The sequence below is a fragment of the Periplaneta americana genome, chromosome 6, assembly GCF_040183065.1.
Source record: "Periplaneta americana isolate PAMFEO1 chromosome 6, P.americana_PAMFEO1_priV1, whole genome shotgun sequence".
In the NCBI taxonomy this organism is placed as follows: domain Eukaryota; kingdom Metazoa; phylum Arthropoda; class Insecta; order Blattodea; family Blattidae; genus Periplaneta; species Periplaneta americana.
The window spans coordinates 104158387-104180748 of record NC_091122.1 but is presented as its reverse complement, the minus strand read 5'-3'; the positions used below and the strand labels follow the sequence as shown (position 1 = coordinate 104180748).

The window sequence follows — 22362 nt, the reverse complement described above, 5'->3', positions numbered from 1 at the left end:
ATCATCAGTTGGTTTCTCTATACTTTGCATAATGAGGAAGTACAACACGAAATAATATTTGTACCACATCTACATAAATAATGATTCATATTAATGAGAATTACTGTAAATATACTTTCATTTCTTTGTATTGAATCAATTGCATATCATGTCCACTCAGTGTATTATGTTCAACAGGTCTACATTCTGTTACATACTTACGGTGAATTACTCAGCAAGAGTACTTCTATGAGAAGCTGAAGACTTTCCAATGTCACAATCTGGGTCAGGCAACTGTGTAAGCTGGGCACCAGAAGGCTGTGTCCATACTCCAGAGGACTCACGTTGATAATGAGAAAGTGTCCTGATGAATTTACTGCAGAGGTATTCTTAATCTCAAAAAGATATTCTTCCTCCTTAACCTTTCTAAAATTGAATTTTTTGGCATCAAATGGCTGAGAGATACACGTTATTTCTTCAGGTGCTCGTCTGTTTGCATGTCGGTCAACATTAAGCTGCAAATAAAAATTAAATAAATTAGTTAATTTTGTTGTAATTTTTCCTCAGGATATAAATTTCGCACTGTTGTAAAATTTTCATTATGTAAATGAAGTAATAAAGAAGCTGATGAACTGGCAAAGCAAGATCAGACGAAATACTTCAAAAACCTGTTTAGGACTGGATGCAGAAGAGAATAAAGATAGCCTGAGAAAATTCTCCAAGGTAGTCTTTCTCCAAGAAATGTTGTCATTGTTTTCGAGGAAACAATATATGAACTTTCCAAACTTACACAAATGGTGATAATACACATTGACTACTTCCTAGTAGTTTAATCCGGATTATATATTTCAATTTACAAAAGAACAAAACACAGACGAAAAGTTACAAAACACAGTACCTAATTCACCAGAAACACAAATCAATGAAAAGTAAGCTTCATCCGGATTATGTATTTCACTTTACAAAAGAACAAAACACAGAAGAAAAGTTATAAAACACAGTATTTCATCAGAAACACATCCAACCAACTGAAAATATTTTATGACTTTTTGCCAGACATATGGCACTGTTTTTTTGCAACCAGTTTCAGAAATTTTGGAGTGAGAGATTCCAAAGATACAACCTTATGGAAGAAAGATTGGCTTCTGTTAGCCTGTGAGCTGTTTTGTTAGCTTTTATACGTGAAAACAGCTGTTTGCAGAAATGCATGCTCCCAAAGTAACACTGGATTTCTGCTGCAAACTTTCTCATCTGTGGATAGTTTTGCCCTAGATATGAGTAGATTTCTGGGATTCCAACTTCTCGGTGTTTTTCCTTTAAAATTTAATCATTCTGCAGATCAATTCATTCCATTTGTAAGGAAATAGGAGCACCATTGCTGACATTATAAGAAAAGGAACCAGTGAGAAGAGTAAAGTCGTCTTTGTGCAACTTGAGAACTTCAAAGTGCTGCTCATATTCTTCCTTAATATTTTGTATTCTCTCCCAATATTTTGAAAAACTATAATTTTGATTTTGAATTTTGAACAGTTCACATATGGGAAAGTAAACCAGGTTACCTTCTTTTAATATTTTGCCACAAGATCAACTTTTTTTTTTTAAACTACCAGTGCACAGGGCTCCCAAAAATGGATCTAGCAGGACAAAATTAACTTTGGTCATCCTCTTGAGAGTGAATTTTTTGATGACATATTGTAAACATACTGAGTCTTCATAATCCATATTCTAAACTACAATAAACAGCGGCATCTTAGTAATGCGTGCGTGAATGTGTGTATGGGGGGGAGAGGGGGTGCATGTTTTCTATGTGATTCCACACTACCAAACACAAACACACCCCCAACCAAAGCAACTCCAGAAGAAACTGCAAACAAGTACGAACCTCATTAGTTCTGAACATGACTAACAGTGCAGTCGAAACTGGTCAACTAAAGAAATTTACCAATTTAATTTCAATTTAACATTAGAAAGTTGTTTCTATAACTAAATCTTAAGTGATATAAAGTGTTAAAAGTGTGTAATCAGGATGTATAATACTCGTATCTCTTTCTTCTTTTTCTAATGGTAGCAATGGAGATTTTACTACAAATTTCTTTACAATATTTCAGTTTATACTTATCGCATTAGATGAATACATTAGTATTACACCTTACTATACATATCTAACATTCCATCAGTAGATACATAGCTCAATGAGTTTTTCCTTAATATTTTTATTTATTTACTTTTAATTTCAGTCAGTTGAATGCAATTGTCTAAAAACGGATTCAGTGTCCATCTGTAACTGTTGTACAGAGTAATTGTTTCGAGTTTCTTCCAGAAAGTACTCAAAAAGCTGTTAGCTAAAATTGTGCAAACTTAACTCCACCGTGGCATTCGTTTTGAATATACACTCAAGGTGTTCGGGTCAAAAAAGACCCGATTAGTTTTTCGATCCTAATAAGTTATTCTTATGAAAAAGTGATTCTATTTTTATTTGTATATTGAGATTACATGCTCTATTTGTATTATTGAAATCAACAATTATTATTCTTATTTTTCTCTCTTAGTGAATAAAGAATGTTCAAATTTCAATTATGATGATCACATTGATTTACAATTTATTACATGCAGCTTTTACACGTGTATGTAAGATGATTCTTGCACGTGAATTCATTACATTTAACACACTTTACTGAACTTTTGTTGTTTGCCTTTGCACAAAGATAACACCTTCCCCTCTTCTTGCTTCCTGCGCAATTTTCTTTCGACAAATAAGGACGGATGCATTTGGTGCTTGCATTCTTTCTGCACTGTCTCTTGCAGTCTTTGCCCCTGGAAGATGAGCACATCTTTTTTTTTTTTCTTCTTCAATGAGCAACTCACCAATTGTTGCAAGGAAGACTCTCTTTTCCTGTAAGATATTTGGTTTCCATTCAAGATATGTTCAAGATACATATGAGTTAAATGCAGATCTGTCAATTATATTCGAGAATACAACAATAGACCACCTCTGTCTTCCGTTTTACTGTATAGTTGACTACCATTTTGTCCAATGTGTCCACAGCTCCTTTAGTAGTTTTATAGTGCAAAATAATTTGAGGTTTTCTTTTGGTGCCTTTACTGATTGTCCTATCGTTGTGCAGAGTACTTTGTAGAATAACACTTTTTTTTTTTTTTGGAATGTATGGTACAAGCATCATGTCCTTCGTCATTTAGGAGTCCCTTTGTTTCCAGTAATTTTGGTGGAATAGAAGGCTTGTCTTCCGCACTGTTCCAACTATGATACTTCTCTTCAACAGCATTTGTCCCAATTCATAGGATGTGAAAAAGTTGTTGCAAGTGATGTTAAGTCCTTTCATGTCGCAAGATAAATCCAGCACAACTCTTAGACCTTGATTCTATTCAGGGGCACTACCTGGTATTCTTCCAGTATATGGCTGAATATTCCATACATAATTCACAAAGTACCCAGAATTTTATACAATATTTTGCCCGTTTACTCAGCATATACTGGCAAAATGGACAGTTTCCCCAAAATGTAATAAGTTGCTCGTCTACTGTGACAAACATATTAGGATTGAATAATTTGGGCAATATCTCTACCCATTTCTCCCACAAGTCTCTAATATGTGTAAATTTATCTTGTTCACATCTTCTTACTCGGATCTCACGGTCATCAAATCGAATAACCTTTGGTATCATCTTGAACTCCCCTACTGACATCTTAGCTCTGAAAATTGCCCATTCTTTATATTCATCTCATAAACTCTTAGTAGACATTGTGTGACTTATAGACCCCTGCTAATAGTGATAGACCTATGTAAGAGTCTGAATAAACAGTATCCAGATTTTTCCATTCATTTCCATAAACACGTTCTCCTGCAGCATTAGAATTGTTCAATATATTTTCAATAGGTGGAGGGAAATACAATTCATTTGAATATTCATTTGTGATGCGAGAAGTAACATACTGGTACCTTGTTGGACCTAGTGTGAGGTGACCACATTATGCGCAGCATGCCATCCCAACTGAGGCACAGGTTCTGTTTTCCACTGAATTGATTTATCCTTCGAAAGCATGATACTGTCACTGTTTTCTCTATGTTCTGAAATATCGTGTTTCTTCTCCTGAGGGAAAAGAACTCTCTTCTGAAATATGATCTTCATTTTCCGAAGCAACCTCATCATTATCTGGAATGTAAACTAGTTCTTCCAATTCACCATCTTGTAAGTAAGCCATGTCTTTCATAAAATACTAACAAACACACAATTTCACACACCAGAGAACTAAAAAATTGCTTAGTACCATGAATATTTCAAACTTGACAGGACGGAAAATACAGTATTGTGCTCATAACAACCATGACATCTACAACTATCTACCGCTTATTACAAAAGACATTAAATGTAGATTGTTGTCAATGTGAATCTGAATTGTATTTTTGGTTAAATAATTCAAATTAAACATGATAATTAACACAGATCCTCTAATTGAAGTTCTGACTGATATGTGCATCTACTATCAGGCAGTGCATCTCACTTGGCGATATGTGTAAGAGGAAGAACAATTGTTTGTATGCATCTGCAGTCTGACTAGTGTAATATGTAGCTACTCGGCATCTATACAATGGAGGGGAAAAGGAACTGGTCATCCTACCCCATTATTTCCTGGCCTAATTGCCTCATAAGTGAGCCTTCTTGGTGTCACTTGTGGGGTTCAGACCTGTCTTCGGATAGTTGACTAAACAACAACAATAACAACAACAATTAACACAGGGTCTGAAAAGACCCAAACAGCTCAAGTGTTACTATTTTTACTGTTGCAAAACTAATTATTGAAGAAACTTCTTTTTTTGCCAGAACACAATTTGATAAAAGACAGATAAAGTACTAGCAGGAAATGTGTGGAAAGAAGATATTTAAATAATTACAGCCTAAGAAATTTGTCATTAGGTCAAAAAAGGCCCGAACACCTGAAGGTTTTGCATGTCCAAAAAACAATCTCAGGATTTGTCTATCATATGGCATGTAGTTACACTTTCCATAACTTAATACAATGGAATGAATCATTTTTTTTTTTTGCCAAGTGATGTTGACCAGAAATCAAGTTTCCTTACAAATCCATCGATTTTATCTGCATGGCTGTTATTATGTTACCATCTTGGCCTTACAAACTACTATTCAAAGTGTTTATAAGTGTTCGAAAAAGAAAGGCTAAACTAAGAAGTCAAAGAGAATTGGAAAATAGGTTTACATATTCCGAACTCTCATCTTGCAAGTACCAGTACATAAGAAGTTGAGTTGCATCCATTGGTTTTGAGTACAATTATCGTTGTTTTCGATTTTACAATTTTACAGGGGCTTGTATTTTTCTAAAGATGTTAATTATTGGTATGGTAGTGTAGGGTCACAAACAAATGTCATCGAAAAGTGGGTCCCACCTTCAAAATGTTTGGGCACTACTGTTTAAAGCACCACATTTTACTTTTGACGTTAATGTTGCTAATGCTCAGCATATTGGAGTTCTTCTATTTGCCTTCTTGCTTCTCAGTAACGTAATGACAGATGTTTCTGTTAAATTTTTACAGTTCTTGAGGTGTGTCATATCCATTAAAATGTCATCTTCTTTACAAAGTAAACAATAAGGACTAGGAAAAATACTTATTTTACATAGATGGCAGCCAAACAATCATGTCCCATATATAATCGAAAAAGTGCAATAGCCTTCATTCGTGAACATTCTGGAATTAAATTTTCATTGTTTAATAAAATATTCCATTGTTTATTTATACTCTCATGTTGGATGATTTTCTTACCGTAATTATTAGTTTTGAGGAATGAAATGATAAACATGAATTTGTAATTTGTTGGACTATTATGCCCTTTCTTTCTAAGGAATCTGCTACCTCATTACCAAGAATTCCATAGTGTGAAACTATTGCAAAACTATCACTTTGTGAAGAAATTGTGTTTGATACTTTGGTGAATTTCAACCCCTCTTACAAGCCATATGACCTTGAAGTTGGTATTTCACCCCCCTTTACAAGCCATATGACTTTGAAGTTGGTGTGGGGGGGCCCCCCCTTGTATGTATCCAATGAAACCGGTAGCTGTACTGGCAGAGCTACTTATACCAGGGAGTGACCGGTGGAGGTACCAGACAAAGGAGCAGCTTACCATCTAAAATCCAACCCAAAGGGACTCCCAATTGGAGAATCTCAGCAGGCCTCCCAGTAAGAGCACCGCTACCATATATGAGCCCTAATCTACTCAAGCCAAGGTGTGAACGCATCGTGCCGAGGGCTGTATGACGCTGGAGTAGTAAAATAAGTGTTGCTAACGATTTCTGTAGGGCACCACACAAAACCCTGCAGTATTTAACCTTCCCAATACAATCAGAGCTCTGTGTTGGGTGACCGTTATTTCTGCGGTACTCGTGGAACTGCAAATGGATGAATTACATAAACAAGGATCAAAAACAAAGATGGGTGACAGGGATTCTCCAGTTGAGGGAAACCTATGGCATGACAAGGAAATGGGCATCTCTGCCTCTTCTATAAATCAGCTGTACCTGAACACTAAAAAATTATCAGGGGCAGCTAGAAAAAAATTGCAAAGGACTAGGGCCAAGGAGAAAAGAACTGGGAGCACTACGCAACCGGGTTCTTCTCCTCAACCTAGCAGCAGTGTGAGCCAAGCTGGGCCAGGGACTTCTAAAAGAACTAGGACCAGTAAAGACACATTACCTTCAGCAAAGGCTAAATCTGTTAAGAGACACAGGGAACTGAACCTGGAATCTCTTACAGGGAAGCCTTGGCTTCACACAAGATGGCGATCATTGGGGTCTCTTATCCTGATGATAAGCTTGTAGTCGATGACATCAAGCACATTCAGGCAGCAATCCTAAGGGGGATAGACGAGGCCCAATCAGGCGAATTTCTACCACTTCTCAGAACGTTTTCGCTTCACCTCATCCACTACTGTGAGAATCAGAACTCCTGCAACTGGCTCCAAAGACATCTACCATGGAGTTTAACTTACGAACAATTTTGTCCTAAAGGTGGTGGAGGCTAAGACTTTCCTAAACCAGTTAAGGTGGCATTTAGGACCCTGTATCTAACAACTAGTGATCCGAAAGTGCTCCTTAAAGGCAGACAACTGCTTAACCTGGGGCTCTGTACAGAGCACTGGAAAGTAGTTGACAGACTGATTCTACTGGACAGAGACTAATCTTGTTGACTGATCAGAAAACAGATACCAAAATCACGGATATTGGACTGACTGCCTTTACTGGGGTGGACAGATATGCCTTACATATAATAAATTGAAGTGGAATGTGCGTTTCGCGTTCATTTTGAAGTGTTCTACCTCTTCATTTCACGTGTTGAATAATCACTTCTAGGTTAGGCCTACCTACACAGATTAATTCTTTCCAATTTTCACTTATTTTCTAATATGTTTTGAAGTCAACTGACGTTCTATATGAATTCTTTACATTCCACACCACCTTCTCTCAGACAATTAATTACACCATTTTTCCACTTTATTGGTCAAAAAAAACTTTGCGTCTCGCGTGCTATAGAAAACCCTTGATTTATAAGACTGTTCCTTCCAGTTTACAACTTCAATTTAAAAAATTCATAGGCCTACACACTTTCAAACTCAAAATATGCTAGGCCTACGTTAACGTATGTCATACCAAAAATCGGTATACCCAAAGATCTATTAGGTACCACATATATTAATAAATAACTCTACCTGCACCAAAAACGAATATTTCCCTGGCAATATTCGAGTATGGGCAATATTCAAGCAATAGCGAAAATATCCATTCTCCAAAGCATTTTTCCACTTTGATTGCAGTCTACTGTCAAAATTGCTGACATTTTGATCAACAGAGCCCCATTGGGTGTCGTAAATAAAATCATCTTCACAATAAAACATCAATTTATTAATAAGACTCGAATAATAACTAAAATACTCGTCCTTTACTTTTATCGGACAAAGAAAATTGTTAATAATTTACAAAAAATACTACACCATCTTGATCAAAGATCATAAGCGTAAAAGACATTTTGTTAATCAATATTAGAGTACTGAAGTGCAGGTGATTAACAGATTCATTTGATTAGTATTGACTGAAAATTACCAACCTAAGTCTTTAGTTATGATTTTCTAATTTTATAGGAGCCTTTATCTCCAATTTGTATTAACTTAATGACAATTTTAAGCAAATATAAGCAAGACTGAAAACTATTCTATTATAACACATACTCTTTGAAAAGCTGAGCTTCAAGCGATTGGTTTTCCACAATTTCCACTGTATCGTGGGTCGAGTAGTGTGATCTGTGTAGCCAACGGCAGCTGTTTTCCACTAAATCTGGCTAGTTTATGTCGTGTCAAAATGACACATAAGTTTGCCATTTTAGAAAGTTCCGACGAAGTTGAGGAGGAGTTAGATATTAATAGAGTTAATAGCGTGTGGGGAAAATATAAGTGATAAGATCAAAATTGCAGCTGAGCAGAGCATGTATCATTATGAAACTAATAAAAAAGAAACTATGGTTTGATGATTGTTTGTTCCATGGTAGTAAAAATAAGGTAATAGGCAAAATTGAAAGTCTTACAGGATCCAGTCCAGGCGAATAGAGATAATTATTTCAACGAAAAACAGGAACCAAGTCGTACACTTATAAGAACAAAAGATTTACTTGAAGGAAAAACTTAATGAGGTAGAAACTTCGAGCATTAAAATAATTACAGAGGGGGTTCAATACTACCGGATGAACGTGGCATCAAAATAAGAGCGCTGTTCCATCAGCTGATATCGGGCAAAACATTACGCAATGTAGTCTACAGTTTTTTTTTTACTTAATAATACGTATTTTATGCCATGTATGTTCATTTCCCAAGTTAATAGATATGGTGAGCATTTACTCGTAGTTATTAGTTATTCGCCACCAGTTGCGCTAGTGATGCTCGGCTAACATATTGTCATAGCCCTATTAATATTTCTTACTGTGTGAATACTTGTATATGTATAGTACTATGGTTTGGTTGGGACAAGTTACCTGATTGGGTATTTTCCGGGGTTGAAGCAAAATTGCTGGACAACTTTTACCATTAGACCTCGGACTCGAGCGCTGCCGTTCTGCTACCCAATCATTCACAGAATAGGAATGGTACGCACAATAAGCCTCAGGCTGCAGTGCAAGCCTTCGGGTCCCTCCTCTTCCGTACAAGAGAGATAAAAAAATTGTTTACCTTATAGAAATACAGTTTGAACTCTTGCCATTTTGTGAATTTTATGCTTTCGCCTACTGAAAAGTACTTATTACAATTTACAGTTATGTTACTTAATATATATATATAGTAGATATTTTAGAAGTTATTGTAAAGTAAAGTAAATCCATGGCGCTATAGCCCATGAAGGGCCAAGACCGACCAGCCGGCTGCAGGCCTCACGTCCACATGCCTTAGCAGAGGTGAACGATCATCCAACCAGAATGGAGGTATCGTGTGGTTAGCACGATGATCCTCCCAGCCGTTATATAGCTGGTTTGCGAAACCGGATTTTCGCTACCTACCGTAGCTCTCCAAGTGCATCACGATGCTGGGTGGACACTCCCATACACTACTGGCCCGAAATTTCGTGAGAAAATGTCTTACCCCATGAGGACTCAAACCAGCGCGCATTCCGTAACGCGAGTCCTAGGCAGGATGCCACAGCGCGGGACTGGAAGTTAATGTACATTCTCAATTTATACCCATGATCTAGGTTTATACTAAACTTACCGATATTTTATAGTTCACTGATTCTATTCGTGCATAAATATTACTTCTGAAGTATGATCGAATTGATTCTGACTTTAATTTATTCCATAAACTTGAATTGTTTAGCCTTACCACCAAACCTACCACGCTTGGTGGTTTTTAATTAAATTTTCAGAGTGCCTTTGGGATTTCCAAAAGAACTCGTTGGCAACACTTTCTGATGACGGATGTCTGCTAGAGTGTTAAGGATCTTCTGAAGGCAAATTGCAATGTTTAAATGTCCGAAATGTTTTCACTTATACGATGTAGTTACATAATTTTTGTCTGTGTGACGTTTTTTAGCCTAAATATTGCGTATGGCTTGCGGAAGTATGATAAAAAGGATTTACAAAGCCTCAGGTATTTTAATGTCATCTTTAACCTATACAATTACTGAATGTCTCTCGCATATATTGTAGAAGGAATTCAGTGTCTTCGTTGTTAAATTATGTAAAATGGCCTCTTCTGCTATTTATTCCTATATGAGAAAAGGTAGGATTAAACGAGCGCTGAGGTAGTTCCCTTCGCAGATACGTGGTTCCCTTCCCACTTCGCTTCCACACCTTCAGCTGTCTCCTCTTTAATACCAACATAACTTTGGTGACATTACGAAAATTTCACGCTAGTCTACACTCAGGCTATGCCTTCCATATATAAATCTGTGACAGGTTAGGTTAGTTTTGGTTTTTGTTATGTCTTGTGTATACGAATCTGTGAGAGGTTATATACGAATCTCTGCAGGACTTTTGTTTACCGATGTCAGCGTAATGGTCGAGGCAGAAACGAAGTTACATATAAGAATTTTGTATCTATTTCATTATTATTTGTTGTGCTTCTTTGTAATCTCAGTGTCTATTGAATTAATAAAAGTTTTACGTTCTTCACATTACATCGTATCGTGTGTTTTATGTCCCTACGTTCCTTTCATTCACCAGAAATCACGTTTGCACTTTCATTACCGGTACCATGCACCTCTCATTTCACACGTAGTTTATTACATTTCCGAACAATTTCCTTGCCTTGAAATATTTTCCTATAAAATCCTTAACTTTTAAAATCCATCTCCGGAAGAAATCTCTTACAAATTCGACCATTTTCACTTCCAAAATCAGCGGAACTATCTCAACGCTCGTTTTCAATGTATTATTATTCATATTATTTATTTGAAATATTTCAGAGAGGAGGTTAGACAGATGTTTCAGCATGCGTACAACAGTTATTTAAAGTATGCATATCCTTACGATGAACTACGGCCTCTAAGTTGTGATGGAGTGGATACTTGGGGGAGGTGAGTATTACAGTAGCTACTGGATTGGTATCATGGGCGGCATTTAAGATGAAAAGAAGGTAGTAAACAACCAGGCTGCCATCTTCTCGCATTAGAGTTCCAGGGCACATGTTTTCCCATTACAGTGTAAAGAGGTGACAATATGCCAATCATAAGAAAACTCAGAAAATTTAATTGAAATATTTGGTAATGTATGTGCCCTGGACCCCTACTGCTGGAAGATGGTATGTCTAATGCCTATTACATAGTTACCAAAAAGAATACAGTGATTAAACTTTCTCTCTCTCTCTCTCTCTTTGTGGCTTTATGGTCCTTGAAGGACCAAGCCTGCTGAACAACTGAAGCCCATTCTTTTCTGCCTTGGATCCATCTCCTTCAAGTTCTAATCCTACTTTCTTGATGTCCTCCTCTATGTTCTCCAACCATTTTCTCCTCGGCCTACCAATGCACCTTCTTTTGCCAGGATATTTTTGGATATTTTCTTAGAATCTGTCGTCACTCCTTTCAGTGTGACCTAACCATCTTAGTCGTGAATTTTTAATTTCACTGATAATCTTAAATTTTGGTTCAGTATCTTTCCTTCCCATGCAGAAATTTTTCTCTCATCATTCTTTAACATACACCAAGTCTCGAATGCATAAGTTACTATGGGCCCAATTATTGTTCTGTAACTTCCTTTTCTTGAGAGATTCTTAGATTTCATTAACAGAAAAAGTGCCCAATAACATTTGTCCTCTGCCTTCAGTCTTTGCTTTAATTCTTCACAAGTCAAATAACTGAGCCGAAATATTTAAATTTATCCACTCTTTTTTAATTATAAGTTCAAATTCGAATGCTATCTATATTTGGCCATCTGTTTTCCTTCCTGAAAGCTATCATATATTTAGTTTGCCCCTAGCCTCACCTTTATGTCTTCGTGTTCCAACTGAAGGAAGCCTGTCTGCAGGTCTTGTATAGATCTTCTGATCAGAACTAGGTACATCATCTGCATATGCCAAAATTTTTAACATTCTGTTGTAAATTGTACTATCGGGGTTTCTATCAATCTTAGTAATTATTCTCTCCAACAGTGATTAAACTTTGACAATTGAAAACAATATGATTGGCACAGGAAAACTTAAAGGCCTGTTGGTTTCTTTGCGCTAAGATACAGTATTTAAACTTTGACTTGTGGAAAACAATGTGAATTGCAAGGGAGATCTTAAAGGTCTATCGGCCTTCCTTTATTAAACTCTAAACTCAAAGCTTGCCACCTGTTGTTAATGATAGCTATATGATTATACATGTTGTATACTTCGTCTTAGATTTATGATATGAACCAACTGTTACTTTGTGAGGCTTAATGAATCAAATTCATAGATAACATATCAGGCAGTCTCTTCTAACCAGCAAAGTCTATATTAGAAATTTCCATTACAAATTGCCATACTATGTGTGTGTTTTCTAAGAGTATGCTACACTGACACAATAAGAGCATCACACTGCAGAACTCGATCCTTCAAGGGTAATGACTTGCATTATGATGTCCTTAAAAGATCTTGCTGATCCCCTTAATGTCTTCGACTAAATGTAGTTATTTAATAACCAATAATGTTTATGATGTAAGATAGTGTTTGGTGATAGGTTTTCGCCTCCCATGATGCACTGAGGACAATGCCTGCTGTAGCAAAAAGGAGTAGGCCTACAACTTCGAAGCATCACTCCTACATGGGGATGCTTGGGTGAATGATGCAAAATCAAGTACCCGCCATTGTATAAAAAATTACCTTGGTGACACATCAAGAACTAGTTGTCCTTGGTGGTCTGACAGTTACCATCTGGCGACTAGATCCTGCATTCACAGATTAAAATCCATTAAGAGCTAGATTTAAAAAGGGTGATAAAATCTGTATCATGGTTTCCTCCAGGAGGGAAGTAAAGTTGTGGCTCTGTGTCGTAGATTTACGACACTTAAAGAATCTTGTTTCTGATGAGAGGGCACCAGGCAACTTTTGTCAGTCATTTCTCGCCCATGTTGAATTTCGATGCCGAATTACTTCTGCAATTGAAATGTTGTTTCTTGTATTTCTAGTGGTTACCGTGGGGTCCATGTAGAATAAACTCGAAATTTAACAAAGTAGGGCCTATATAATAATAATAATAATAATAATAATAATAATAATAATAATAATAATAATCCATGTATTGTGGGTCCCTATCACCACGGCATGGCGCGTCCTCAGGTTGCGGATAGAGGAGACGGCCTCCAGATATGGAGGGTAGCTGCGAATATATTGAATAAGCAGTCGTGGACAGCCGATAAGGGGTGGTCCTCCAGCTTGGGGGTTGGGCGAAGGGCTAACAACCCATCACCGTAAAAAACAGCTTGTTACGTATCCCTATAATAAGCCTCGGAATAGGACTGATTCTCTGGCACGACCACAGCAAAGGAATAAGGATTTGAGATTTGGCACTTGGAACGTAACTAGTCTTTATAGAACAGGAGGGGTAACATTAGTAGCAAAAGAACTAGCTAGATATAGAATAGACTTCGTAGGAGTACAAGAGGTTAGGTTAGATGGGAATGGCATATCACAAATAGGAGATTATTTGTTGTATTATGGGGAAGGAAACAATAATCACCAATTAGGAACAGGATTCTTTGTTCATAAAAGAATAAAATCAGCAGTAAAAAAGGTCGAATTTATCAGTGACAGGTTATCATATTTAGTACTTAAGGGTAGATGGTGCGACATCATAGTTATAAATGCTCACGCCCCTACAGAAGAGAAAGACGACCATATAAAGAATAGCTTCTATGAGGAATTGGAACATACTTTTGATCAGTTCCCTAGATATCACGTGAAAATTTTATTGGGGGATTTCAATGCTAAAGTAGGACGGGAGGATATTTTTAGACCAACTATTGGAAAAGAGAGCCTACACGCAATTAGTAGTGACAATGGAGTTAGATTAGTCAACTTTGCCACATCGAAAAATTTAATTGTCAAAAGTACAACATTCCCCCATAAGGATATACATAAATATACTTGGACTTCTCCAGATGGATTGACACACAACCAAATAGATCACATCTTGATAGATAAACGGAGACATACTAGTATAGTAGATATTCGAACTTTCAGGGGTGCAGACTGTAATTCTGACCATTATTTGGTGATTGGAGAATTAAGAGAAAGATTATCAGTAGCCAAGCGAGTAGAGCAACAAGTTAATATTACTAAATTCAATATTTTGAAATTAAAGGACGAGGAAGCTAAGCAAAATTATCAGGTCGAAATTTCGAATAGGTTTGCCACTTTAGAAAGTTCCGACGAAGTTGAGAAAGAATTAGATGTTAATAGCGTGTGGGAAAATATCAGAGATAGTATCAAAATTGCAGCTGAGCAGAGCATAGGTTATTATGAAACTAAGAAAAAGAAACCGTGGTTTGATGAAGATTGTTGCATGGTAGTAGAAAGAAGAAAACAGGCAAAATTGAAATTCTTACAGGATCCAGTTGAGGAGAAGAGAGATAATTATTTCAATGAAAGACGGGAAGCAAGTCGTACACTTAGGAATAAAAAGAGAGGTTACTTGAAGGACAAACTGAATGAGGTAGAAACAAATAGTAAGAATAAAAACATTCGAGATTTATATAAGGGTATAAAGGAATTTAAGAACGGATATCAGCCAAGGGTAAACGTGATCAAGGATGAGAATGGTGACTTGCTTGCAGACTCTCCATCAATCCTAAACAGATGGAAAAACTATTTTGCGCAACTACTAAATGTACATAGGCCAAATAGAAATGATCGGGACGAAATTGAAATACAAACTGCTGAGCCATTTATACCCGAACCCACGCTTTCAGAAGTCGAAATTGCGATAGAAAATCTGAAAAAGTACAAGTCTCCAGGTATCGATCAAATTCCAGCAGAATTAATACAAGAGGGTGGGAGTGCATTATATAGCGAAATTTATAAACTTGTACTTGCTATTTGGGAAAAGGAAATTGTACCAGAACAATGGAAGGAGTCCATAATTGTACCTATTTTTAAAAAGGGGGACAAAACCAACTGTGGTAACTTTCGAGGAATATCACTTTTGTTGACGTCATACAAAATTTTGTCCAATATTCTTTTGAGAAGATTAACTCCGTACGTAGATGAAATTATTGGGGATCATCAGTGCGGTTTTCGGCGTAATAGATCGACTATTGATCAGATTTTTTGTATTCGACAGATAATGGAGAAAAAATGGGAGTATAAGGGTACAGTACATCAGTTATTCATAGATTTCAAAAAGGCTTATGACTCGGTTAAGAGGGAAGTATTATATGATATTCTTATTGAATTTGGTATTCCCAAGAAACTAGTTCGATTAATTAAAATGTGTCTCAGTGAAACATACAGCAGAGTCCGTATAGGTCAGTTTCTATCTGATGCTTTTCCAATTCACTGCGGGCTAAAGCAAGGAGATGCACTATCACCTTTACTTTTTAACTTCGCTCTAGAATATGCCATTAGGAAAGTTCAGGATAACAGGCAGGGTTTGGAATTGAACGGGTTACATCAGCTTCTTGTCTATGCGGATGACGTGAATATGTTAGGAGAAAATACACAAACGATTAGGGAAAACACGGAAATTTTACTTGAAGCAAGTAGAGCGATCGGTTTGGAAGTAAATCCCGAAAAGACAAAGTATATGATTATGTCTCGTGACCAGAATATTGTACGAAATGGAAATACAAAAATTGGAGATTTATCCTTCGAAGAGGTGGAAAAATTCAAATATCTTGGAGCAACAGTAACAAATATAAATGACACTCGGGAGGAAATTAAACGCAGAATAAATATGGGAAATGCGTGTTATTATTCGGTTGAGAAGCTCTTATCATCCAGTCTGCTGTCGAAAAATCTGAAAGTTAGAATTTATAAAACAGTTATATTACCGGTTCTTCTGTATGGTTGTGAAACTTGGACTCTCACTCTGAGAGAGGAACATAGGTTCAGGGTGTTTGAGAATAAGGTGCTAAGGAAAATATTTGGGGCTAAGCGGGATGAAGTTACAGGAGAATGGAGAAAGTTACACAACACAGAACTGCACGCATTGTATTCTTCACCTGACATAATTAGGAACATTAAATCCAGACGTTTGAGATGGGCAGGGCATGTAGCACGTATGGGCGAATCCAGAAATGCATATAGAGTGTTAGTTGGGAGACCGGAAGGAAAAAGACCTTTAGGGAGGCCGAGACGTAGATGGGAGGATAATATTAAAATGGATTTGAGGGAGGTGGGGTATGATGATAGAGACTGGATTAATCTTGCACAGGATAGGGACCGCTGGCGGGCTTATGTGAGGGCGGCAATGAACCTTCGGGTTCCTTAAAAGCCATTTGTAAGTAAGTATAATAATAATAATAATAATAATAATAATAATAATAATAATAATAATGGTATCATCATCAGTTCACAATAAAAAGTAAAATAAAAAAAAGATTAAAAGGAATGAAGTGAATATAAATGCAGTAGAATCGAACTCAAGGCTTCATCTATACTAGTCTGTGACTTCATGCAGTGAAGTACTGAAGTACCAAGTATTGTTGGCATATTGATGTGTACTCAACGAAGCTAATCACGACGTTTTTATTATTCAGTTTTTTATAAAACTGGTTGAGTATCTATGTCAATTACATAGATGTTCTGGTTTATGCTATTCAAGCCCTACAATTTTGTATAGGTTTTGTCACATCTTTCCTGTATTAATGAGATTGTCCATAACCTCTTATTATAAGTCTGGCTTTGCATATCCTTTATCAGTATATTTTTAACACAAGAAAAACGTAACTCCTTCCATTTCGACAAGCTCCTATAACTTGTAGTAAAGGAAAACAAATGTTACTTTTCGATTTTAAAAAACAAAGACAAGCAAACGTTCAAACTGAACAAATGAAATTGCATGGGCCATTAATATATAATTTGTAACAGATATAACGATAAATATGATTATATTAGGAACATATTGTAAGCCAACAATATTATTGTATGATATACAATATAGATTAAAAAATAAAAGCAATAATAATAATTCATGGCGCTACAGCCCTTGAAGGGCCCAGACTGATCAGCCAGCTGCTGGTCTCATGTTCACATGCCGAAGCAGAGGTGGACGATCATCCAACCAGAATGGAGGTATCGTGTGGTTAGCATGATTCCCCAGCCGTTATAGCTGGATTTTGGTACTTATCATAGCTCCCCAAGTGCATCACCATGCTGGGTGGGCACAGGTCCCATACACTGACCAAAATTTCATGAAAAAGTTTCGTACCCCATGAGGACAAACCAGCACACATTCTGTAACGCGAGTCCTAGGCAGGATGCTTTAGACCATGACACTATGACGTGGGACCAGAAATGAAAGTAACAAGTATTAAAAGTAGACTCTGGAAGATTGACTACAAAAGTAACTTGGTAGTGCAAGGAACAGTTTGGACAGCAATTCTGTTCCGAGACTCATTTACATGCTGATAATCTGCGACACAATAGCTCTAGTTTTACTTCCCTTTCAAAGAATACATGTTGAAGATTTTTATCATCTCTTGAAAAACCATCATCATTGGATGGATTTGAACATATGTCCAAAAACAAACACGGTAACAAGACCATCAAGGACATGATCAATTTGTAAGTTTTGTGTCTTAAAACACGTTATGTAACTCAAGCTTTGCATGTACATTTAAGGATGGTGATAGTGGACATCAGGATAATTATATGAATTATTATTGTTGCAGTTACTCCTTGACACTTATTGATGCTTTGGACACACTGGCTGTCATGGGAAATTATACTGAATTTCAGCGAGTTGTAGACATAATAACGACAAATGCTAATTTTGATGCTAACATAAATGTTTCTGTATTCGAAACCAATATTCGTATCATTGGAGGACTATTGAGTGCGCATTTATTATCGTACAGGTAAGTGAACCTTCTTGTTTTGTTTTTCTCTTACATCGGGATAGAAGATTTAATTTTTGTGAAAGAAACAATGCTCCCTGTAATGCTTTGATTCATTTCAATTTCTGTAAGGTACATTTTAATAATCATTTTAAATACTTCGTTTTATACATCCAAATCAGTGCATGAATTCTTTTGCGTTAATCAGATGATGACAGCTCATCATACCTTCATGCATACGACTACCGAGAGAGACAATATACCCATTTATAATTACGAAGGTTTTCTGTGGACACACTATAACAACATGATTAATTTAAAAAGTGCATGAATTAAGAACAGTATTATTAAAATGCTCTTATAGTTTGAAGACTATCATTAAATTGCATCCCACTTGTCAACAGAGCAGGTGTGGCAGTTGAACCAGGATGGCCATGCAATGGCCCATTGTTGCAGTTGGCTGAGGATGTGGCACGTCGTCTGATTGCAGCATTTGACACAACCACAGGAATGCCTTATGGCACTGTGAACCTGCGGCATGGTGTGCCTGTTGGGGAAACAAGCATCACTTGCACAGCTGGAGTGGGGACATTTATTCTAGAGTTTGGCACACTTTCCAGACTTACAGGGGATCCGTTGTTTGAAGAGGTTAGTTAAGAGCAGTAAATGAGTCTAAAAAGGTTAAAACTCTATATACCTATTGGGTCATTGTCATAGACAGTACACAGTTTGTGTAGTCTTCTCCATTCTTTGTTTCTTCTTCTGTTGCTCCTCCTCTTTCTTCGCTTGCTTATCCTTCTTTGTCCTCCTCATCTTCCTCCTCCTTGTTGTTCTTTATTTCCTCTTCTTCCTCCCCTCCTATATCTGTACTTGATGAACATAGACATTTCTGCCTCCAAGATATTTTATCATAAGCCTATATAACATTCATAATATTTATTTGCAGGTAGCTATGAATGCTTTGCATGCATTGTATCATCATCGCTCAGCAATTGGACTGGTAGGTAACCATATTGACGTGCAAACAGGCCGCTGGACAGCACAGGATGCAGGCATTGGAGCAGGTGTGGACTCATACTACGAATATCTGGCCAAAGGCTCCATTCTACTGCAGCGCCCTGAGCTCATGCACATGTTCAATGAGGGCCGGGCTGCCATCGACAAGTATCTCAAGCGTGATGACTGGCATCTCTGGGTCTCCATGTCCAAGGGTCAAGTCACTCTGCCTGTGTTCCAGTCCCTCGAGGCTTACTGGCCAGGGGTTCTTAGCCTCATAGGTTAGCTAGTCATGTCTACAAAATAGTGCAATTAATGATTGTCGACAGAAAAGCTGTTAGGAATAGCTAATTTTAAAAATAAGACTGGAAAGAAAAATGAACTTCATCATAAAAACTGAAATTTGTTTAGAATTTATACTTATTTTTAATTTAGTTGCTGTACAACATTGCTACAATTTTTAACTTCAGTCACTTTGACTTTATGTACTACCAATTTCTGTTTCCCTCTCTTTCATAATTATTCATTCCTTTCACATATGCAGTTAAAAATATACGTGTAAAGTTACAAGACAAGACAAATCATTTAATGAAGATATCGAAGGAGAGGGACAAAAGTGACTTGCTTAATGAGACTTTTATCTTTGTAAAGTTACAAGACAGACAAATAATTTAATGAAGATATCGAAGGAGAGGGATAAAAGTGACTTGCTTAATGAGACTTTTAACAATGTAGAGACAATTGGTTCAGTTATCTTTCGTGAACGGAGATTTTTTTATTTCTACTTTATTTATTATCATTCAAAGAAGTGAGGTTCTGGCTGATATGTACATCTATCATCAGGCAGTACATCTCACTTGACGATATGTGTCAGAGGAAGAACAATAAATTGTTTGTATGCATCTGAAGTCTGACTAGTGTAATATGTAACTAGTAAGCGATGTATGCAATGTAGGAGGAAAGGAACTGACAACCCTACCCCATTATCTCCTGGCCTAGTTGCCTTATAAGCGATGCCTTCTTCATATCACTTGTGAGGTTCAGATCTGTCTTTGGACAGTTGACTAAACAACAACAACAAAGAAGTGATAGTATAAGTAGCAACTAACGAATGTGCGCTGCCTTGGCTGAAGTGGGCCCTGGCCCCTGTTAAATCGGTCCTGTAATGACGCAAAAAGAAAAAAAAAAACAGACTTATCGTATTTACTTCATCAACATACACAGACTGGAGAATCAATTTCAATAATTTACTCTTGGACTGGATCATATTCACTTAATTTATCGGTCACTTGTGTTTTATATGAAATTTGTTGCTCTCACTGCTGACAATTTGAATGCTCTGGTTTCCTGAGCTAGGTATTTGAAAGATTTTTCACTGAAATTGTTCGAGCCTGGAACTTTTTTCACCTAATTTCTCTTCAGTGGGAATGTGAAGTCTATCAAATTTTCTTTTATTCAGAATTCCATTATCTATGGATTGTTGTTCTGTTACAAATGTTTTCTCTTGTGAACTCACGTTGAAACAAATGACGACACTTTCATATAGAATAATATCTGTAATACTTCACAAGAAACAATCTTTGCTGTAAACTGTTCAGACCTAGAAACAAAATTTGGGCCATCTGAATTTTCCAAATGACAGTTATAACACACTGTGCATGCCCGGTGCTTACTGAGTGCTGAGCATGCGCAATATGTTGGTATAACTGAAACTTGGAAAATTTAGGTTTCTGAGTCTGTACATATTCACAAATTAAAAGTACGACTATGACTGAATACCAGCGTGTGTAACTGGCCAATAACCTGCCCTCCCTGTCACCTGCAAATGAAGTATCCCGAGTTCAGTGCAGGCTACAAGCGATGAATCATTTAGAGCAGCGGTCATCAGAACACTGCACTCTCAGGCTAGCGTCTCTTACCCGCAGATCTCTTACAGCACCAGCGTGCATTCATGGCTGCTGGCGGGTATGCTTCCTCCTGCACTGTCGCCATGCACTGCTTACCTGTAACCCATTTCAGCGAGTGCTAATGACCACTGATTTAGAGATTCCCTGTATACATTTTGTATATTTTTTCACTGTTTATTTCCAAAATGTATCTTTGTCGTGCATCTCTACTAATTTCATTGCTACTAGAATTAAATATAGTACACCAGTATCAACTGTGATGTTTGAATAAGAGGAACAATACACACAAACACTTAGCATTTATGTTTTGAAGGAAATAATATTTTATTTAATTGCAGGAGACATCAATAAAGCAATAAAGTCATTGCACAATTATCACCAGGTGTGGAAGCAATATGGATTCATTCCTGAGTACTATAATATTCCACAGGTGAGTGACTGGCAAATATGCACACAATGGCAGTCTGAGACATGGCTTTGAAATGCTACTTCCCTGGGGAAGTAATTTAAGACATTTCTTTAATTAAGTACTAATTGAGATAAGTAAAGCAAGCATATATTCTTACCGTGAATAGTTTGTTATTATAAAGTTATAGCATTTTATTTGACATTTTGATTTTTCTTGGATCTTTGCATGGCTAAACTCCATTAGACGCCACTCTTAGGTCTAGATATCTTGGGAAGAAAAGGCCAGAGAGAGAAATCAAATAACAATCATCATAATTTTTTAATTCCTCATCCTCTTTCCATTTTCTTCCTCCTTTCTTGTTTTCTTCCTCTTCTTCTTCATTTCACAGGACATTAAAATATTTCAGAAGCTCATGTTAGGTTGCAGAAAGTAGGTATATAAATATGTGAAAAAATTTACCAGATTGGTACGTAAATTGTAAGGAATGAAGGGACCTTTCGATCATGGCTTCATCTCTAATATGTCTATCTACGAGCCATTTCAACATTTTGACATTCACATACTATTTCCTATAGTTTACAACTCTATGTATAAGTCTAATGTTAGTTTCCTTGCCTTTGTCAATAAATTTGCTAATTCGTTAACACTGTACTAATTTTTTAAATATCAATAGTGTTTTCCTATCCTATATTTTTAGAGCCTATTTTATGTTTCATAAAGCCTAAATGAGGTAAATTACTGAAAGTGCCTATTTCATGCACCTAAAACACATTTTTTAGGACCTAAAAATCCGCGGTTTACTAATAAGAGGTAGGTAAAAGGGGAAAAAAGTGTATTTACTTAAGGTTATAAAGAATAATAAAAAAATCATTACAGTAAATAATATTACTTAGAATCTAATTTACTTCTTTTTCCATAGAACAAGGTGCCGGTGCATGTGTTATGTGCTGTCTCTTCTCACTTTATAGATCTCTTGGATATGGAACAACAAGTTTTGATGGTGAAATCATTGCAATAAGTGAATGTTTCAGGAATCTTCTATGCCACA

At 36.7% G+C, this 22362-nt stretch overlaps 2 protein-coding genes across 7 annotated transcripts in view; one reads left to right on the top strand and one right to left on the bottom strand.

Annotated features, from left to right (window-relative positions):
- LOC138701601 (GDP-D-glucose phosphorylase 1) overlaps positions 1-8021 on the bottom strand; it is a 114530-nt gene extending 106509 nt beyond the window's left edge. For all 5 annotated transcript variants that reach the window (XR_011332628.1, XM_069828660.1, XM_069828659.1 and 2 more), the window contains exons 1-2: positions 7720-8021; positions 202-494 (exon numbers count right to left, since the gene is read on the bottom strand). Coding sequence is in view for 4 of the 5 variants with exons in the window: in XM_069828660.1 (XP_069684761.1) it covers positions 202-494; positions 7720-7905 (479 nt within the window). In the remaining variant the exon portion in view is untranslated. The remainder of the gene's footprint in view (positions 1-201; positions 495-7719) is intronic.
- A 1905-nt stretch (positions 8022-9926) lies between these two features.
- The window catches only part of LOC138701600 (ER degradation-enhancing alpha-mannosidase-like protein 2), a 29770-nt gene continuing 17334 nt past the window's right edge, over positions 9927-22362 (top strand). For both annotated transcript variants that reach the window (XM_069828657.1, XM_069828656.1), the window contains exons 1-6: positions 9927-10134; positions 10952-11062; positions 17838-18023; positions 18407-18650; positions 18949-19279; positions 21244-21335. In XM_069828657.1, the coding sequence (XP_069684758.1) occupies positions 10013-10134; positions 10952-11062; positions 17838-18023; positions 18407-18650; positions 18949-19279; positions 21244-21335 (1086 nt within the window). In that variant the 5' untranslated portion in view covers positions 9927-10012. The remainder of the gene's footprint in view (positions 10135-10951; positions 11063-17837; positions 18024-18406; positions 18651-18948; positions 19280-21243; positions 21336-22362) is intronic.